At 34.1% G+C, this 20,747-nt stretch overlaps 1 protein-coding gene across 2 annotated transcripts in view; it reads left to right on the top strand.

Moving 5' to 3' along the window:
* The window catches only part of gripap1 (GRIP1 associated protein 1), a 97,824-nt gene that overhangs the window by 12,829 nt on the left and 64,248 nt on the right, over positions 1 to 20,747 (top strand). The window contains exons 8-15 of one of the 2 annotated variants that reach the window (XM_056464033.1): positions 1,795 to 1,843; positions 2,057 to 2,127; positions 3,542 to 3,589; positions 3,691 to 3,722; positions 7,604 to 7,651; positions 10,499 to 10,598; positions 10,889 to 10,966; positions 19,636 to 19,728. In XM_056464033.1, coding sequence (XP_056320008.1) covers positions 1,795 to 1,843; positions 2,057 to 2,127; positions 3,542 to 3,589; positions 3,691 to 3,722; positions 7,604 to 7,651; positions 10,499 to 10,598; positions 10,889 to 10,966; positions 19,636 to 19,728 — 519 coding nt within the window. The remainder of the gene's footprint in view (positions 1 to 1,794; positions 1,844 to 2,056; positions 2,128 to 3,541; positions 3,590 to 3,690; positions 3,723 to 7,603; positions 7,652 to 10,498; positions 10,599 to 10,888; positions 10,967 to 19,635; positions 19,729 to 20,747) is intronic. The other variant, XM_056464034.1, reaches the window with a different exon arrangement.

Genomic DNA, 20,747 nt, shown 5'->3' with positions numbered 1-20,747 from the left:
TTTTTTTTTATATAATTACAGTACTTTGCAACAGTTTTAGGCCAACATTAATTCTGTTGTTTTACTGATGGTAAAATGTATATATGTAAATCTTTATCACAAAACCAGCCATAAGTGTAAATGTGTTTTTTTTTTTTAAATTGAGATGACAGGGTGAACAAATTATCTTTCAGTTGATGTATGGTTTGTTAGGATAGGGGTTAGGTTAGAGTTTGAATGATTTTGGTCTGATTGTTTAAGAACAGTCAAAAGATATTGTTGGAGAGAGTCTGTTTGTCCTCTGTTTGAGCTGCATTTCTAATGATTGCAATATTGTCTGAATTTATGGAATTGTGAATGTTGAAAAGTACAGATGGGTTTTAACTAGGCATGGGGTGGTATAAGATTGTAACGGTATAATAACCTTGGATAAAAACATCATGGATTCACGGTATTGTGATTGCTGCTCTAAAATATTATTTTTAAACTTCTGGGTAAAAAAAAAAAAACACAATATATTTTATTTTGAGAAACATTTAAAATGTCTTGGAACAGTCAGGATAAATAATTCAAATGAAGCACTGACTTCTGCTGTCTTTTTTTTAATTTATTTTTTTTATTTTTAAAAATTTAATCTTCACAATTTAAAACGGCATCTTTGGATATCTTTTCTTCTGGAGATCCTGTTGTCCTAAAACAACAACAAAAAAATCTTATACATACCACAGGAACGGAATATCTCAATTTTTGGCGGTTTTAAAACCTTGACTTTTCCAAACCACGGTATACCTTAAAAATGGTTATCGTCCCATGCCTAGTTTTAAAGGACTTCATTATCATGCTGAAAATTAAAACTATTATAACTGATTCGTAATTGCAGTGAAATCCTATTTGAGGAAAGAAAACAGCTGATGAAACACAGACGGTCATGAAATGGCCTCCACAGGGTCCAGACCTGAATATTATAGAGCCTGTATCAGATCACCTGGACAGAAAGGGAAAGATAAGATACTCTAAACCTGAAGAAGAATGCTGGAAAGTGTAAAAGGAAGCCTGATATTGCACGGCACATTATTTCAGAAAATGTCAGCACAATTATAACAAAATAGTTGCCAAGGGGAGCCACATTAAATATAGACTTTTGCTTGAAGAGGAAATGTTGTGCTGTTGTTTTTTGTACATATTTTCTATATTTTCTGTTTGTTTTTATTATATTTTGTGCAAAAGTCAACAAAGCTAGTATAGAGCTTTGCACAGTACTGCATATACAGTGTTTATAAAACTCAATTGACTAAAGTCAGTGTGGCACAATTTCCAAATGAAACAGAATATCCAGTGGGAAATAATGTTGAATGAGAATTGATTTTTCTCATTTCATTGGATAACAAAAAGTAAGCTGTAAGGTTATTGGTTAATATTTCTCCCTATCCTTCATGTTTTTGCTTGTTTAAGGGTCTGTTCACGCAAACCAGCAGGGAAGGGAAAAAACAGGTCTTAGGGTGTGTTTTTCAAGTTTGAACATCTTGATACACCATTATAAAAAAAGTGCATGGATGTGCTAAAATTGTATATATGCAATATAACCTTTAAGTGGTGGAGAACGTTTTTACAATAATAAAATGATCATAATATTGTTGTAAACAGGATTCAGTTTGATTTAGTATGCATAAAGTCGGCTCAAGATGCCAATACTTTCAATATACATAACATTTATTTTTATTCACTGTTACTTATTATATGTCGATTTTTGTATAAGCATAATTTTGTGTTAATTTTTATTTTTTTTGTTATTTTGTCTCCTTTTGTGTCCTATAGGCCGAACTGCAAAGTGTTAAACCAGAAAAGCGAGATAATGAAGTAAGGGGTGAGTACATTATTCTGACAACTTCCTTTTAAAGCTTTGACCTTATCAAGCTCACTGAAGAGTTAACTGAGTAGAACCAGTAATTTTTTGTCTTCCGGATCTTCAAATAGCAGCACAATGTTATGAGTTTGACTGGGCATCAGTTGAACACTTGTCAAAACCAAGATATTTTCAGTATTGGGTGTATTAATATCTGTTAACATTTGGTTTCAGAGGTGGCATTAAAGCTTCAAACAGAAATGGAGGAGAAATGCTTACTGAGGGAACAACTCCAGACACTAGAGGTAAAAACATCACTTTTACCCTCTAAAGACGCAGGACAGCAAGAAACAGACAAAAGGACAAATGCTGGGATTAATTGTGCTGATGAGTGTGTATTTTTACCATCACTGAAGGGGACAATTTAGGAAATTCTCACCTTGCACCAGAGAAAACATTCATATCTATGATTGAGTTTTCTAGAGAGAACAAGGAAATTTTAAAACATATTCAAGAATAAATAAATTTGTAAAAATGTATATATTTTCAAGTAAATTTTTTATTTTTTGAAATTTTATCTTTTTGTGTGTTTATATGTTGTATAATTTAGGTTATTTTTATTTTATTTTATTATCTTGATGTTATTTAATACATTTTTTGTTTATACCTTTCTTAATAGTTTTTTTTTTAAATTCAAACATAAATTTGGTCTAACATACTTGTACACAACAAATGACAGTATAAGATACTAGTGGTGTAAAGGATTCCAAATCTCATAGTTCGGATCACATTATTGTTTTTTAGTCACGGATTGGACTATTTTTTTGGATTAGCCAAAAAGTGGAGGAGACAAATGAAAATTGCTTTCCATTTATTACGAAAACGGTACTGCAAAAAACTTTTAGTTTTAACACATAAAGCTTAGAACCTGTAATTTTGTTAAGAATAAAATGAAGAAATAATCAGCTGAATAAAAATAGTCAAATGTTCAGTACTGTCTAAAAATTTACTGTTACTACTACTGTTGCTGATAACGCTAAATGTATAAATCTAACATTATAATTTGTACAACCCATATTTATTTTTTGCCTCATTTTCAATAAATAATTTAGTTATTCACTCATAAAACTTCGTTTCATTGCTAGATGATCATTTTTGAAGATTTATATCTTTTTGAAGGCTGGTTGTCGCCACCTATTGATTAAATAATGTAGTTGCTGCCAACAATTTTCATTTTTGAGCATCAAGTTAAATGCATATGATGGTAATTTTAATCTTTACCATATATATATATATATATATATATATATATATATATATATATATATATATATATATATATATATATATATATATATATATATATATATATATATAAAATCTCTATCTATCGAGAGAGAGTGTGAGAGAGAGTACTAGATTTTTTCTTTGTGCATATTTTGTTCTGTACTAATTTTGCTATCTCAAAATCAGTAATGCCTATATTATTTTATTTCTTTATTTTTTTTTATTATATTATTTAAAAAATGTTATATTAATCTGCCTACAGTTCTTTTTAATGGTCAGATTGTGTGATATGTTGTTATTTCATTTATCCATATTTCTGTACTAATACTAAAACACTTCTCTTTATGACTCAAGTTAGTAACATTATGCACACTCCTTTGCAAAAAGTCAGTTAAGGGGTGTGTTAAATGGATGTTGTTTTTTTATTTTCAGATTTGCAAGCAGGCAGAAATTACAAAAATGCAAGAAGAAATTGCTAAAGTAAGCGTCACATGTCCATTTCAGTTTGTATTTGTGCTCACAAATAAACATGCCAGTGTTGATGTTGATATTAATAATTTTTTTCTTTTTTTTTTTATTAGTTGACTGATAAGTTAAAGAAAAAACAAGAAAGGTAAGTGATAGTTGTTTTGATGATACAATACGTTTAGCTCTTATCAATTTTTACCTGCAGTGATTTTTTTATTTTTATTTAAAAAATGCAATTTTTGCAAATAATGTGAAACATCCTTGATCCAAAAATCACCCAATAAATACAGACATTTTCTATTTACAGCTATTAAAATATTTGGGTTGTTTTACATATTTTTTTTCTCTAGAACTCTTAACGTTTTTTTGAATAATGCATTGCAAAAATTTTGAAAATGTTTAAACAACCTTTACAATTATTTATTAAGTGGTATAACAGTTAAAAAATGTTGTAAGATTTGTGTTTGGGTTATTTTGGACTACAATATGTAAGTTGAAAGGTAAAAAAAAAAACATTTTATAGAAAAATATGTAGACTTTACCCTATATCTGACACTTTTGGGCTGATTTTTGTGTGTGATGGATGGATGGATGCAAAGAGATAGATAGATAGATAGATAGATAGATAGATAGATAGATAGATAGATAGATAGATAGATAGATAGATAGATAGATAGATAGATAGATAGATAGATAGATGATTTTATTTTTTAAAAAGTTGCATTTCTTAAATTATGACTTTTATTAAATAATAGCATTTCAGAATATGAAAACATACTGATTTTGAGTGCATCATGAGAGTTAAAAAGAGTTTTTGCATCCATGGTCCAAAATCACCTAATAAATACGGAGACATTTTCTATTTACAACTCTTAAATGTTTTTAAGGTTGATTTACATATTTCTTTTTCCTAGAACTATAAATGTATTTTTGAATAACGCATTGCAAAAATTTTGCAAATGCTTTAACAACCTTTACAGTTATTTATTAATTGGTATAACAGTTTAAAATGTTTTAAGATTTGTGTATGAGTTATTTTGGACTACAATATGTACTGTAAGTTAAAAGGAAAAAAAAAACTTTACCCTATATCTCACACACTTCTGGGGCTGAATTTCGTGTGAGATGGATGGATGGATAGATTATTTTAATTTGAAAAAGGTACATTTCTTAAACTATGACTGCTTTATAAAATAATAGCATTTCAGAATAGGAAAACAGGATACTGATTTTGAATGCATCATGAGAATTAAAGATATGTTTTTGCATTCTAACATGACAACTGATGTGATTTAGTGATCTCAGACTAGCAAAGCAATCCATTATATGAATGCATCTGTCATCTGTGGTTCATTTAATGCTTGTGAAAAAGTTTCTAGTCATAGAAAGCTGAATAGTATTTAACTGGTAATTTTGATATCAGTATGTCTTTGTTAAATAAAAGTGCTTCTATCAGGCTGCTGATTGAACTGAATTCTTATGCGAGTTTTTAAAGCAATATTCTTTTTTTTTTTTTTTTTATTGGTCAAACTTTTTTTTAATGAGGGGAGATGACTGAGTGCACCTTTTAAACCTGCGTAAATCTGCAACTAGCAATGATTAATTGAGCGAGACAGTGATGGAGGGATTTTACATGAAACTTGCTGAAATATGGAGGAATGAAAGTTAACGACAGTATTAATGGATGATGTTCCATTTGAACACATTACCACTTCAGGGACAAGATAAATGACTCTCAGTCCTCCGTTTAACTTGAGTTTACAGTACACTTTTCTTTAGTATAGTAGCCCTGTATAAATGGTAATGCACCATTCTTGATTTTTCGTTAAATTAAATTAATCTTTATTGCTATGCAGATCGTTTAAATTGCTGATTTATTTATTTATTTATTTATTTTACAAGCTGATTGAGATACAGATTTTTGCATTTATTTTATCCCCCCTTTTTTAATTAAATTGTGTTTTTGTGTAATTTCCCAGTAGTGGGTTGTGGCTGGAAGGACATCCGTTGCATAATACATATGCCAGAATAGTTGGCGGTTCATTCTGCTGTGGCGCTCCCTGATAAATAAGGGTCTAAGCTGAAGGAAAATGAATGTATTGTGTAATTTCAGAATATAAATTAGGAATATAACGATTTGACTTAAGCTTTGGTGAAATATGCTACATAATGCATATACTGTATTTCATAGGCACCCATTCAGGTTTTTAAAATAATCCAAAATTATTGAAATCAACAGATGCATACATGGATTGACTGGAGCCCAAGTAAACTAAGATTAGATATACAGCAGGGAAAATAAGTATTGAACACATCATGTTTTTTCCTAATATTTATAAAGGAACTGTTGACACGGAATTGAACCAAAGCCATACAAACATAAAAATAAAACAAAACAAAAAAAATCTGACAAATTAGTTTAGTGTATTAACAATGAAATGACACCAGGAGAAAGTCCTGAGCTACTAAAATGTATTTAATACTTTTTATAAAAGGCTTTTTTGCTGGTGGCAGCTTAAAGATGTCTTTCATATAGAGAATGAAGTCACATGAATTGCTCGGGTGTTTTCACAGACTTTAGTGTAAGAATCTTGATGGTTTTGTGGGTCTCGTCTATCAAATCTGATCTTTATTTTGTATTTTCAATTGGATTCGAGTCAGGTAATTGGCTGGGCCATTCCACAGCTTGATTTTCTGTCTCTGAAAGCATTTGATAGTGTCCTTGACTGTGTTTTAGATTATTGTCTTGCTTAAATGTCCACCCTGGTTTCATCATCATACTCCTGCTAATCTAGATGTTGGACTGAAGCAGCTTATATTAAGTTACACTGACGAAGAGCAGAGGGTTGCTGAAGAACTACTGAGAGATTTCAGCTGCTGTCTGGGCTGAAACAGCCGCTGTCTTTTTCCTAGTGTCGTTTCATTTCATTACACATAACTTAATTTGTAAACTAATTAGTTTTGTTATCTTTGCTTGTATATTTCTTGCTTGTTACCAACATCCGGTGAAAATTTGAAGTCAAAAACACTTTTAGAAACATGTTTTCTGAGAAAAATGGTAACGTGTTCAATACTTATTTTCCCCACTGTATGATTTTGACATTTGAAGTGACATGCATCGAGTCCTTTTATTTATTTAAACTTTTTGAAACGTTTAAAAACTTCAAGTGATCACCTAAACATGAGTCATAACGAACACTGCCCACATTCTTATTATGCAAATTCAAATTCTGCCCAAACTGCCTGTTTTTTGCTCCCCATGGGAGTTCAGTCATTCCCATGTGATGCATGAGCTATTAGTACAGTACAGTGTGTCTGTATGTAGATCTCTGCTGCAGCTCAGTTTTCTGTTAACATGCTGTTTACACACTTTGTACTGCACGCACGCACGCACGCACGCACGCACACACACACACGTATACACATACAAACAAATATAAACACAAAAACAAGCTCTCGCATACACTGATACAAAACCGAACACACACAAACTCGCACAAAAACAAACATGCACACACAAACAGATACACCCACACAAGCACAAAAAAGCAACATGTATACACAAACAGATATACACACAAACACGCACACACAAACAATCATACAAGCAGAAATACACACATAAACACACGCACACACGTAAACAAACAGATACACACAAAAACAAACATAAACACACACAAAAATAAACATACAAACACAAACAGGCACACACATACTCGCACAAGCACACACAAATAACAAACATACACACTAAAGCAAACTCCCACAAAAAGAAACGCACACAGAAACATTGTGGCTGCCTGCACATTTGGAGCAAAAAAATTATCCTGCGCGACAGTCACTATGTCCGAGTAATGAGTCTAAACGTGAACGTGTTTAGCCGGCACCGGTTGTAGATGCTGGATCAGCACACACTGCACTGACTCCTGTCCCTGCTCAGGAGACGCTGCCTGTTATTTATCACTGCTGTGTGCGGCTTTTTTTAGGGCCATTAAGGATTCAAGTCTCTTTATTCTCTTATAGCTTCCAGCGGCTACAAGTCGAGAAGGAAGTACTTTACAATGACAGCAGGTGAGAGAGACAAATCCAATAGAGCAGCTCAGCAGGGACTGTCCGTGTGTGTGTTTTTAAAGCATAGTTCTAGAAATGTATGATTTATTTATTTATTTATTTATTTATTTATTTATTTATTTATTTATTCATTCATTCATTCATTTATTTATTGGGCACATTTTATTTAATGTACAATTCTCACTAATTCGCTGCTTATTAATATGAAGTATTTTTGCTTTTTTTTTTAAACTACCTATTTAAAATGAGCTGAAACAAGTTTTTTTTTAAAGAACAACTTTGTTTTATGTTAAATCAACTTAAATTTGTAAAAACAATTAGGTTAATTTAATGGCTTTATGTTGGGTCAACATTAAGGAATTGTGGAACCCAGCATTTTTTTCCCAGTGTAGTGGTTGGTTAAATTAGGGATGTAGAATAAGATAATACTTTCTCATAGGGCTGCACAATATTTGGAAAAATAAACCTGACATTGTAATATTTTGTTATTCTGTGACGTATTGAGATATGAATATAACTTCACAAAAGATGACCTTAATAGTTCTACTTGGAAGGAATGTAAACGTCTGCATAAAACGATCAATTTGCAAGCACAGATGAATACAGCAGAACCAAAATTGACTGCTCGTTAACGCAAATATCTAATCAGCCAATCCCATGGCATCAACTTAATGCATTTAGACATGTAGACAATGTCAAGACGATCTGCTGTAGTTCAAACTGAGCATCAGAATGGGGAAGAAAGGTGATTTAAGTGACTTTGAACGTGGCATGGTTGTTGGTGCCAACAGGCTGGTTTAAGTATTTCAAAAACTGCTGATCTACTGGGATTTTCACACACAACCATCTCGAGGGTTTGCAGAGAATGGTCTGAAAAAGAGAAAATATCCAGTGAGCGGCAGTTCTGTGGGCGCAAATGCCTTGTTGATGCCAGAGGTCAGAGGAGAATGGCCAGACTGGTTCGAGCTGATAGAAAGGCAACAGTAACTCAAATAAGCACTCGTTACAACCGAGGTATGCAGAAGAGCATCTCTGAACGTACAACACATCCAACCTTGAGGCAGATGGGCTACAGCAGCAGAAGACCACACCGGATGCCACTCCTCTCAGCTAAGAACAAGAAACTGAGGCTACAATTCGCACAGGCTCACCAAAATTGCATAAAAGAAGACTGGAAAAATGCTCTGATGAGTCTCAATTTACGGTAGGGTCAGAATTTGACGTTAACAACATAAAAAACATGGGTCCATCCTGCCTTGTATCAATGGTTCAGGCTGGTGGTGGACTTTCTTGGCACACTTTGGGCCCATTAGTACCAATTGAGCATTGTGTCAATGCCACAGCCAACCTGAATATTTTTGCTGACCAAGTCCATCTTCTGATGGCGACTTCCAGCAGGATTGTGCGCCATGTCATAAAGCGCCAATCATCTCCAACTGGTTTCTTGAACATGACACTGAGTTCACTGTACTCAAATGGCCTCCACCGATCTCAATCCAAAGTAGCACCTTTGGGATGTGGTGAAACGAGAGATTCCCATCATGGATGTGCAGCCGACAAATCTGCTGCACTGTGTGATGCTATCATGTCAATATGGACCAAAATCTGAGGAATATTTCCAGTAACTTGCTGAATCTATGCCACAAAGGATTAAGGCAGTTCTGAAAGCAAAAGGGAGTTCAACCCAATACTAGTAAGGTGTACCTAATAAAGTGGCCATTGAGGATATATTGTTTTAAAGTTTACTGTCTAACAGCATTTAAGAACATAAATTCAACATTAATCAAATAACACTGTATGGTCTTCATTGTATAAATAAATAAATACAATTTAATCTTTGTTAAATCTCCAAACTTTAGATTTTTGGGGCTTTAAGTTCACTTGATATCTTGAAAATATTTCACTCTATTAAGGTAAAATTTTACAAAGACTCCACAAATCACGTTCTGAAATGTGATCCTGGTCATTATAATCACAACTCAACATTGCAGATCCTGCGATGTGGCTATTTCAGATTCGTACATTGCGACATCGATGCTGAAATGATATATTGTGCAGCCCTACTTTATAAGTACTAATAAACAGCAAATATCTTAATGGTAGGCAGGTAATAGCCAGTAGTTTATTGTGTGCTTAAACTAAGTTGTCACCATTTTTTTACTTAACTGGAAACAATAGGAAAATGTTTGAGACTAAGAATGTTTTTAATGAGAGAACAATATTTGCTGCAAAAAAGAGAAAGAAGTGTGATACAATGTGGGCATATTTAAAGGGATAGTTCACTCAATTTTAATTTACCCTCAATTTACTAATCTTCAAGTGGTTCCAAACCTTTATGAGTTTCTTCCGTTGAACACAAAAGTAGATATTTTGAAGAAAGTTGAAAACCTGTAACCATTGACTTTTATAGCAGAAAAAAATACTATGTAAGTCAATGGTTACAGGTTTTCATCTTTCGTCAGAATATCGTCTTTTGTGTTCAGCAGAAGAACGAAAGACCAACAGGTTTGGAATGAGAGAAGGATGAGTAAATAATGACAGAATTTTCCAGTTTTGGGTGAACTATTCCTTTAAATGTTAAAGATTTGACATCAGTTTCCTTCATTTTGACATTTAACATGTATTTAATTGTCCATGGCTATCTTATCATTTATTTTAGGTGCATTTAGGTGTAATTTTGTCTCAATTCCTCATTCATTTCCAACCTTTTTGCTAAATTTTTATTTATTTATTTATTTTATTTTTATTTATTTTTTGATATTCATTTTGCATTGCTTGGATGTAGACCATGCAGCGCATTAGTCATTTCAAACTACTGGTAGCCTACCATGTATTTTCTTTCTACAGGACTAAAATTGATGAGATCCAACAGAGGAAAGAGGAGGAGCTCAAATCCATAAACCTTCGTGTGCAGAAACTGCAGACGGATTTAATAGCTGCAAACCAGGTGAGATCCGCTCAGGCCCGCCCAGCCTAAATCTGCGGTACTAAACCCCATTTGTTGAACATCTCAGAATGCAATCGATGGACGGCCTCTGAGGGAGTATGATGATAAACATTTGCAAACCCTTGGGAGTGGACTAAAGACTGCAGTCAGTGCTTCAGGATCAGACTCTGGCACTGAGGCACATCTGCAGAGATTAATGGAGCGTAGACGCACTGCTGCATCCATCACTGTCATGCTAAAAATGCATTGAATCTTCCTGCTTGACAGTTTGTGTGTGTGTGTGATTTCAGAATGTGGGCGAGCTTAAGGAGCAGTTGCAGAGTAAACAGAAAGAGCATGAGATGGCCATCCATGCACTCAAAGATCAGGTAGCCGTGTCTTCCTTCATCTGAATTATGTGACCGCCACATCCAGATTACTTTTTAAACGCATTCAGATGCTACCAGCAGTGTTGGGGAAAGTTACTTTTGGATGTAATGCATTGCAATATTGAGTTATTCCTCAAAAAAGTAATTAGTTGCGTTACTTTTTATGGTAAGTAATGCGTAACTAAAAGTAACTATTTGCGTACGTATTTTTATATATATGTAATGCATTACATTACTTTTGAGTTATTTTGCATTACTTTTTCTTACCTGGCTGAGGCTTGATCTTTTTCATAACTTGCAGGTTTTTTAAATTAATATTATTATTATTAATTTAGGAGCTCTGCAATACCAACGCACTGTATAATCGTCATTTACTTTTTTAAAAACGCATCAAAAAATAATAATTTAGGATAATTTTAGAACTTCCTGACCCCAGAGCTATATGTGTTATATATACAGATTATTAAAAGTTAAAACAACACGTTTGCTTTTTTGTACTTTTTGTGTTATTAGTTGAGTAAAATCACTGTCCTTTCAGGCAATCCCCTGTTCCTTTCATTCGATGCGTTCAAAACAAAGAGAATACTTCCATCACAAATATGTAGAGCTCTGGCCTGCCGTTTACATTTCTGCAGAGATTGCATTCCCTTAGTACATGATTCAATGTGACCACTTTAGTTTTAATTCAGCAATTATTTTTTTTAAGCAAATTAAACTAAAAAGTAACTGGCATTGCATTAAAAAAAGTAACTCAAATAATATTGCTTAATTTTATTAGGTAATGCATTACTTCACTTGTTACTTAGAAAATTCGTATTATTATTACTCATGTTAATGAAATACCCTCAACACTGGCTACCAGTATTTTGCTTTTGATTTTTTTCACTTCACTCTTTCCAGAGAATGATAAATGAATCTGATGGGGAAAAAAACAACTTTGTGAAATAAACATTACTTTCTTAACCAGGTAACAGTCATTTAAACATGCAGTGGTCATATGTAGGGTCAGACAGAATCTGCAAACGTTTTTTTGATATTTCTGCAGAGATTTTTGTAAAAACATTTGCGGATTTATGCTGAATTATTTTCTTATTTAGTATTGTAACTAAAAACCTAATATATGAAATAAAAAATAATAGCTTTTTAACTTTTGTTTAATGTTTACAATGCAAATCCATCTAGATCCACTTATTTGGTAAACAAAGCAAGTCTATCATGTTATAGATCTACTAAAAGACAGAAAATGTTACTTTACAAACTATATTGTAAATAAATCAAATGAACACTTCCATGTTAGTCAATATTATTACTGAAATTAATTTAAAAAGTAAATAAATATAAATTTACACATATTTACAGAAGTAAATAAATAGACTCAATGATGGGCCAAAAATGTGCGGAAATCTGCAGATTTCTGCGCGCGCAGATTCCGTGTGGGCCTAGTCATATGATAGAAATTTTTGGGGTGTACTCTCACTCGGCACGGTTGCATTGAGCCATTGAGCCGAAGCACGGTTGTCCTCATCCCCTCTCCCCCGACAGCCTGCAATCACACTGCATCTTACCTACCGAACCTGAGCACGTCGTCTTCATCGACTTGCGTCATCGACTGTTCAGTTTAACAGGAAGAGAAGCGCTCAGCTCAGTAGACATTGCTTTAGTTATATCGTTTTAGTCGTTTGGGATGCAGTGACGCAGTCAAATATTTTGCCGAACAGATCCACCACTTTTGACGCTCATAAATGTTCATAAAGTCCTCGTGCTGCAGGTATTAGGAGGTTTGCTGAAGGTGCAGCTGATGTGCAGCGAAGATTTTTCATCTTTAATAAACTATGACAGTTCACTTTCCTTGAAACATAAGACTGATTAATAAATCCAAATGAAACAGTCACTTAAAGTGAAGTTTCGTGCTCAGGCGCACTTAGCACTCACACTACAAGCATACCACACCAAAGCCTAACCGAACCGCATTCTGGCACACCTCTTTCAACCGGGCCAGGGCCGGCCAACTGAACCGCACCTGGATACGATTTGAAGCACTCACACTTGTCAAGCGACAATATGTACATAAAATATATATATATTTTTATATATATAATAAGGATGTAACGATACACCTATTCATATTGAACCGTTCGATACGAGACTTTCGGTTCAGTACAAATTACAAACCGAACGATTCAGACTAATACCTAAAAAGATACAAAATATAATGTTTTCAGTGCAACAACACTCAACAAGGCATCCCAAATGACGTGACATGCTGCCTTCCCCGCCCACCCCCAAACAAACACTACTCCAGTCAGGCACACGCTGCACTAGCTCGCAAAATGGCTAGTAACGTTAATGTAATCCTCCTAAAACAAACAGCGGGTCTGGCGTTTGGGAGCACTTTGGTTTCCCTGTAAGTTATGAGGGTGATGGCAAGAGAGTGGTGGAAAAAAACAATAACATCTGCTATGAGAGTAAGCTATTTTAGCGGTAATATTTGTGCATGTCAACTCGCGCAATTACGCGCACTAAATGCAACTATCCCCGCAGCTTTCAGACATGCAATTCCTACAGATTCAAACAGGGCAAAACAAATCACCGAGGCGTTCAGTACATTTATCGCTGTCTCAAAATTGCCCTGATGGCGTGCGACCAGTTTTCACAGCAAAATGTTCACCACATGCGTGGAATTAGGAGGAATTCACGCATTAAGCATCTTTGCACCTAAACACCAAACACCGTCGTCATGTCAACGTGCTGCAGTAAACAAACCCTGCAATGCTTGCCCCGCCTTCAAGCTCTTCTTATTGGCCCACTGTGCTAGAACAGAATGCGAATAGATTGGTTAATACCAGCTGTCAATCACTCAGTTTCGATGACAGAGAGGTACAGTCGCAAAAACTTAAAGGTCTGGTTACAAGAGAAGATTAACAATACTGACAGATTTAGTTTTAGAAACCACCTAAAGTTACTATTAATGGCACATCTGATCAGTAATCATGTGCTGAATGTCAATCCAGCCTTAATAAAAGACTTCCAGTGTTTAAAGTTGGCTGTGAAAATCACTAAAGCATTCACCGTAAAGCCGGTGGGACGGAGTTTTCAGGTAACTGTGTTTGCCACTGAATCTACACATTTTAAGCACGAGATCTTATGTTATTTAATCCTTCATTGAATCATCATGATACTGTCAGTCGTGCGACTGATACCGCGCTCACCATCGCTAAATAGCATGCATTCACTGAGATGAAACGAATTTTGCAGCTCATGAAAAGACCGTTACTGCTATTAAGATGACGTATGCAAATAATAAGTTGTATGTCAATATCATCTGTGCAATATCAGACACCACCTGTGAGAACAGCAGTTAATATTGTTAATTCTGTTCATCTCATTCACGTCAAGCAGTGCGTGCAGGGCAGATGAGCGCATGCAGATTTTTGTTTATTTGTTAGTTGTGATTAGAGTGTTAATATGTCATAGAATCTGTTAATATAAAACATGTAGTAACGGTGCTCATAATTTTTGGTGGGTGCAACTAAATTTTGTCTGGTGCTTCAAAATTTTTGAAGTTAGACGCACCAGTGCTACCAAGAAAAAAAGGTTAATTTTGAGCCCTGTGAGACTTTAATTGGTAGTGTAAATATCAGCTTTTAAGAAAATGTTAAATATAATAGAGCCCCGTTACATTATTCCTTCATATATGAAGAAAAGTTGGACACTCATCTTTCTGAAAATAAAAAATTACTTAAAAATTGGTTGAAACTGAGTTCCATATAAAAACTAAATTGTTCTTTTCTTTTTATTTGTTTAACTACTACAATATTACATAGATTTTTTTATAAGCAGCTTTTTGGTTTTAAGTATAAAGAAGGATTTGTTTTATTTAATGCTAAGCAGAAACCCCAGATGTACAGCTCTATCACTGTTTAAAGTAAAAGAAAAAAAAAACAAGATCATGCTTTTATGATGTTACTTTTAATACATTCAAAAAATTAAAATCAGAGAAATCCTCTGGCTTTTTTCTTTTTTTGCTGTATCGAAAACAGCAATCTATTGGTTTTTTCTCAATGCAGCATTTTCTAGACATGTGAATGTGAGTCTCTTTCAGACCCTTGGTTCAACTGCATTGTTTGAGGGTCTAAGTAGTTCATCTGCAGCCAATGAATAATATAGACTGACATTATTTTGGTTTATGAAGTTTCAGGCATCAGTTCAGAAAGATAATACCCATAAAGCATAAAAAGGGCACATTAAATATAGTATAAACTGCAGATTGTGCTAGTAGTCCAATCTAAACATCGCTAAAGGCATTAATAGAAGTACGTAGAAGATTGATTGTGAGTTCAAATGTTCCTTTTGCATTTCTTTTAATGTTTATTCCATCACAGATGGTCATTAGTGCATCTCCAGAGAATTAATCTGCAATTTCCGCATCTGCTGGCTCACTGTTTACTAACAGGCTTATAAATGAAAGAAAGCAGACAGTTAATTTGCATAAATTGAGTGAGATTTTAATGATAATAGGGCCTACAGATTCAATTAAATAAACCGTAAAAAGGCTCATGCGGGTATTGTTATCAGTGTGAAACACAATTACGATTTTATTGTTTTGCTGTAAAAAAAAATCAAATAATTGTAAATTGGTCTTTTTTTTAATGGCAGGATTCTGGTTTATGATTATTTACTTGTTTTTGTTTGCAGCTTTGCTTGGAAAGCTCTTTTCAGTCCTAAAGTTAATTAGTCTGTTAGTTCAACCTGAAAGGAAAGTTCAGTTTGAATGTATTTACTAATATTTAATTCCAAAGCTTTGTTTGAATGTTTGACTTACTTTAAGCATCAACAGAAGCAGTTTAGCAGAATTTGCTGTACAGTTTTCTCTCTCTCTCTTTATATATATATTTATACATATAAACGAATGATGATAACAGATAATCTGTTATGATATGGTAATCAGTGTTGGGCATGTTCCTTTAAAAGTGTAATTAGTTACTAGTTACTTCTCAGAAATAATAACAGTTACTTAATTATAAAAATAACTAATAACCAGGGAAAGTAACTATTGTGTTACTTAAAAAAAAAAACTAATCCTCAAATGACTATAAAATAAATAAACCATTGTACACTAATCTAGAATTTTCATATTGTTGTGGGACAATGTGAGAGATAACAGCAACATGTCCTCAACTATAAACCTCCTTCGGTAGCAGAGCTCACGTTATCACCTGTGTTCTTAGCCACTTATTTTGTGGCGGCATGTGATGACCTAAAGTGCTTTATCAAATTAGAATTACTTGTCACTGACGCAGAGGGACTCTTTTATATCTTTTACACTTGTATTTCCAGTTTTTAAAAGCTACCTTTGAACTTTTTGGATTTGCCATCGTTCTGACTCCTGGTCGTTGGTGTGTGCGATTGGCTGTGCGTGTGCTTGATGGAAATGTACTCTATCTAAGCCGATCATTACGTTCTCAGTTACACCACGTTCACAGACACACCAATCATCGTCACTGGTTGGTTATGTGTTCCGCCCCACTTCACCTAAAATGTATTCATTGTTGTAGCTACTAAATCATATTAACAGGAACAGAAGTGAACCGATTCAGATGTGCGTTCGAACTGAAGCGTTAGAAAACGTGCAATAGGCTACTGTAAATGGCACAAATTCTACACAGTTTTGCAACCTTAAAGAGCTCGACAGACTATTTAAATAAGATGGTCTAATGTTGCACAAACGTGGGCATTTTAGTGACTTTTCCACATGTAACGTTATTTATTGTAGAAAACCTTTAATGACGATACTTCTGTTGACAAACTACAGTGGCATTGTCAGTATTTTGGAGCTATAGTATTGTGATACTACCATAGTACGGGTAAACCATGCAACTCTAATAGACAGAGGCCAGTGAGCAAATTTGGCCAGGATGTCTACACTTTCTCGAAGGACATCCTGGGATTTTTAACGACCACATAGAGTAAGGACCTCGGTTTAACGTCTCATCAGAAAGACGGCGCTTACTGAGCAGTATAGTGTCCCCTTCACTATACTGGGGTGTTAGGACCCACACAGACTGCAGGTTAAGCACCCTCTGCTGGTCTCACTAACACCACTTCTGGCAGCAACCTAGCTTTCCCAAAGTGGTCTCCCATGCTGGTACTGACCAGTCGCAGCTCTGCTTGGCATCAGTGGGCGACTATGTGAGAGTTGCAGAGAGCTCGTTGCCGGCTATGCAATATGATGTAAGCGGGTTGTCAAAAAATCAGATACAGTTACAAAATCAAAATTGACCAACAAGATCTATAGTGTAAATGCAGCTAGATGTGTTAAAATATGAAATCAGAAGAACTGAAATCTAGTTTGTAATCCATTTTCCACTTTCATTGCACATTTAAAACTATATTACACACCAGTCATGTTTGGAGCAGTATGAGGTTGATTAAACTGTGCTGGATATAATTTTTTGGCTGAACCATCCCTTTAATATGAACCAGGAGAGCTCTTTACTGTGACCCAGCGCTCCCTTTCTGCTGATAGCGAACTCTTTGGGCTTAAGTAGAAGTTTCTAGAAGTTTATAATTACCCAGAGAGCAGCCTGTTTAATTGAGCGTTTATGGATGGTGGTGCTCTGGATCGGCTGAGTAATTAAGGATTAGCGGGGCTCAGTGCAGGTGACTTAGGGCCACACAGGCTTCGCACGGGGCCCCTGAGGGAAGGGCCGCTTTCTATGGCCCTTTTTCTATACTGCAGGTCCTGCCATCACAAAAGTCTTTCAGTTTCTCTGTGAGGTCAGAAATCTTAATTAAAGCGCTGCCTCTAATGAGCAGCAGGCAGATAAGATGAAGAGTCTGCTTGTTCTGTTTTCTGTTCTTGACTGGGTCTGTTCTGTTCGACCTGGAGTTTCTAACTCTGCCTGTTTTCTTCTCTCTTCTTTTCTCTTGTTTTGGGCTTCCTTTTGTTTCCTCTGTCTTTCTCATTCACTCTCTCTGGGTTCATTCTGACTGTGTTCATCTGCTGCATTGCTTGTACTACAATCACTCAATGCTGCTGGACGTGTCTTCATTTATCCCTCACATCCTTTACTTCTGTTCTGTTTCTGATTGCCGCCCATTCTTTCTCTTCATTTTTTTTCTTTTAATTTCCTCTCTTCTTTTTCACTCTTTTTCTTTGTTTAAATTTTCTCTGTTGTTTTCTCTTTTTCACTCTTTTCTTTTGTTCAATTGTTTGACATTTTTCTTATTTCTCCTTTCTTCTTTATTTGATCTTTTTAACTCTTTTCTTTTGTTCTATTTGACATTTTTCTATTTTCTCTTTTCTCTTATTTTCTTTTCTTTTCACTCTTTCTTTTCATTTTATCTGTTCTTTATCTCTTTTTTCCATGTTTTTTTTTCTTTTAATTTTCTGTTTTCTCTTCACTCTTTTCTTTTGTTCAATTGTTTTGCATTTTTGGTAATTTTCATATCTCTCTTTTCATTTTTTTTCTCTTGTTTTTCACTGCTCTTTCGTTCAATTGTTTAACAAATTGTCGTCTTTTTCTACTATTATTTTTTGTTCTTTTTCACTCTGTTTAATTGTTTTACATTTTTCGTATTTTTCTGCTTTCCTTTCTCTGTTCTTTTTCTTTTCACTTTTCTCTTTAAATTTTTTTGTTCTCTTTTTTTACTCTTTTCTTTTGTTCAATTTTTACATTTACTTTTTGTACTTCTCTTCTTTTAATTTCTCTCTTCTTTTTCGCTCTTTTCTTTGTTTTAATTTTCTGTTCTTTTTCTCTTCCCTTTCACTCTTCTTTTGTTTGTGACTTTTTTCTTTCTCTTTTTTTCTTTTCTTTTTTCACTCTTTCTTCTTTTTCACTCTTTTCTTTTGTTCAATTGTTTGACATTTTTCTGCTTTTTACTTTCTCTTTTTATTTTCTCTGTTCTTTTTCTCTTTTCACCCTTTTTTCTTAATTTGACATTTTTCTTTTGACTTTTGTCTTTGAATGTTCTGTATTTCTCTTTGCTTTTAATTTTCTCTCCTTTTGTTTGACTTTTTTGTATTTGTCTTTTTTCTTATTTTCTATCTTCTTTCTCACTCTCTTCATTTTCTTTGGTGTTCTCCTCTACTCTTTTCTTTTGTTCAATTTTTTGACATTTTTCATTTTTACTCTTGTTTTGTTCATATTCTCATTTTCCTCTATTTGTTTTTTTCTTTTGCTTTCTGGCTTTTATTATATATTTGTTAATTTTTTTCACTTTTTATTTCTCATATTAATATACAATCTTAAATTATTTTTATGTTTTTATGGTAAATGTAATTTTTTGTTAATGTTTTTGATTTGTTTCATTCTTTTATTCTGTATTTGTGCTTTTGTTTGATTAAAAACTTTTCTTGTTCTTGTCTCCTTTTGCTGTTTTTTTTTCATTGAAAATTGTTCATTTTTCTTAATTGCATTAATTTATTTAATATTTTAAATGTTGTGTTTTTTTTATTTTCTTCATTCTAATTTTCCTTTTGTTTTTTTATTTTTCCTAATTTCTTTTCCTAATTTTTAAATCCTAATGCTTCGGCTGCATGCTTATTTTTTCTTTCGTGCAATCTTTTATTTGTTCTGTATTCTTTCGTTCTTTCATTTGGTGTTGCTTTTCTCTCTTTGTTGGCTGTTTTCTCTCTGTCTGGTGTTGTGTGTGTGGCGGAGCTGCAGGTCGCGTGTCAAAGCGCGGTCAGTCAGGAGCAGGTGGAGGGCATGCTGAGTGAGAACGATGCTCTCAGGACAAATCTAGCAGCTCTAGAACAGGTACCAGATCCTAATACAGCATTACAGACTTCATCAAGCCCAGTTCAACCACTGCATCATCTTTACCTGGTCACCATGTCTGATTTAACACACAAGTGCTTGGTAGAGTTAACTGTCAATACACACAAATACTAACACCACTATTATCTACTAAACCAGGGGTGCCCAAACTTGTTCCTGGAGGGCTGGTGTACTGCAGAGTTTAGTTCCAACACCAATAAGACACAGCTGAACTAATCATATACTATACTAGAAACTTCCGTGCAGGTGTGTTGAAGGAAGTTGGAGCTAAACTATGCAGGACACCGGCCCTCCAGGACAAAGTTTGAACACCCTGTGCTAAACGGTCTTGAACTAAATGAGAAAATCACTCTATTTACAACATGTTGGTTTTTCATTTTCATTAATTTCTTCTCTCGAATTTTAAGTCTCATAACTTCTTGACAGTATGAGATGCATATAGATTTATAAGGATGCCATTGTGTTAGTAATGGAACAATGCTTTAAGTTTTATTTTAAGATCCTAATATTGAACATAAAAGTAAGATATTTAATAACAAAAAAGTTAAGATGACAAATATTTTATGTTGCTTTAACTTATTTTAATTAGTTAATCAAGTTTAAACTAGGTTTTTTTAAGTTATACAAAGTTGAAATTAATATTTTCAGTTTGTTTGACTTGTGTAAGTTGAGATGACTAGAAAAGATCATTTGATTCAGCTAAACAATTTAGGCAGCAACTTTTTCAGTGTATTTATTAATTTATTTCAGGTTCTTTCGCAGTAACTTTTTTGGAGATATATACACTCGCCGGCCACTTTATTAGGTACACCTGTCTAACTGCTCGTTAACGCAAATTCCAATCAGCCAATCACATGGCAGCAACTCAATGTATTTAGGCATGCAGACATGGCCAGGACGATCTGCTGCAGTTCAAACCCAGCATCAGAATGGGAAAGAAAGGTGATTTAAGTGACTTATAACGTGGCATGGTTGCTGGTGCCAGACGGGCTGGTCTG

The sequence above is a fragment of the Danio aesculapii genome, chromosome 8 (genome assembly GCF_903798145.1).
Source record: "Danio aesculapii chromosome 8, fDanAes4.1, whole genome shotgun sequence".
In the NCBI taxonomy this organism is placed as follows: Eukaryota; Metazoa; Chordata; class Actinopteri; order Cypriniformes; family Danionidae; genus Danio; species Danio aesculapii.
Note: the sequence above shows the minus strand (reverse complement) of the source record. Positions and strands in the feature narration are given on the sequence as shown.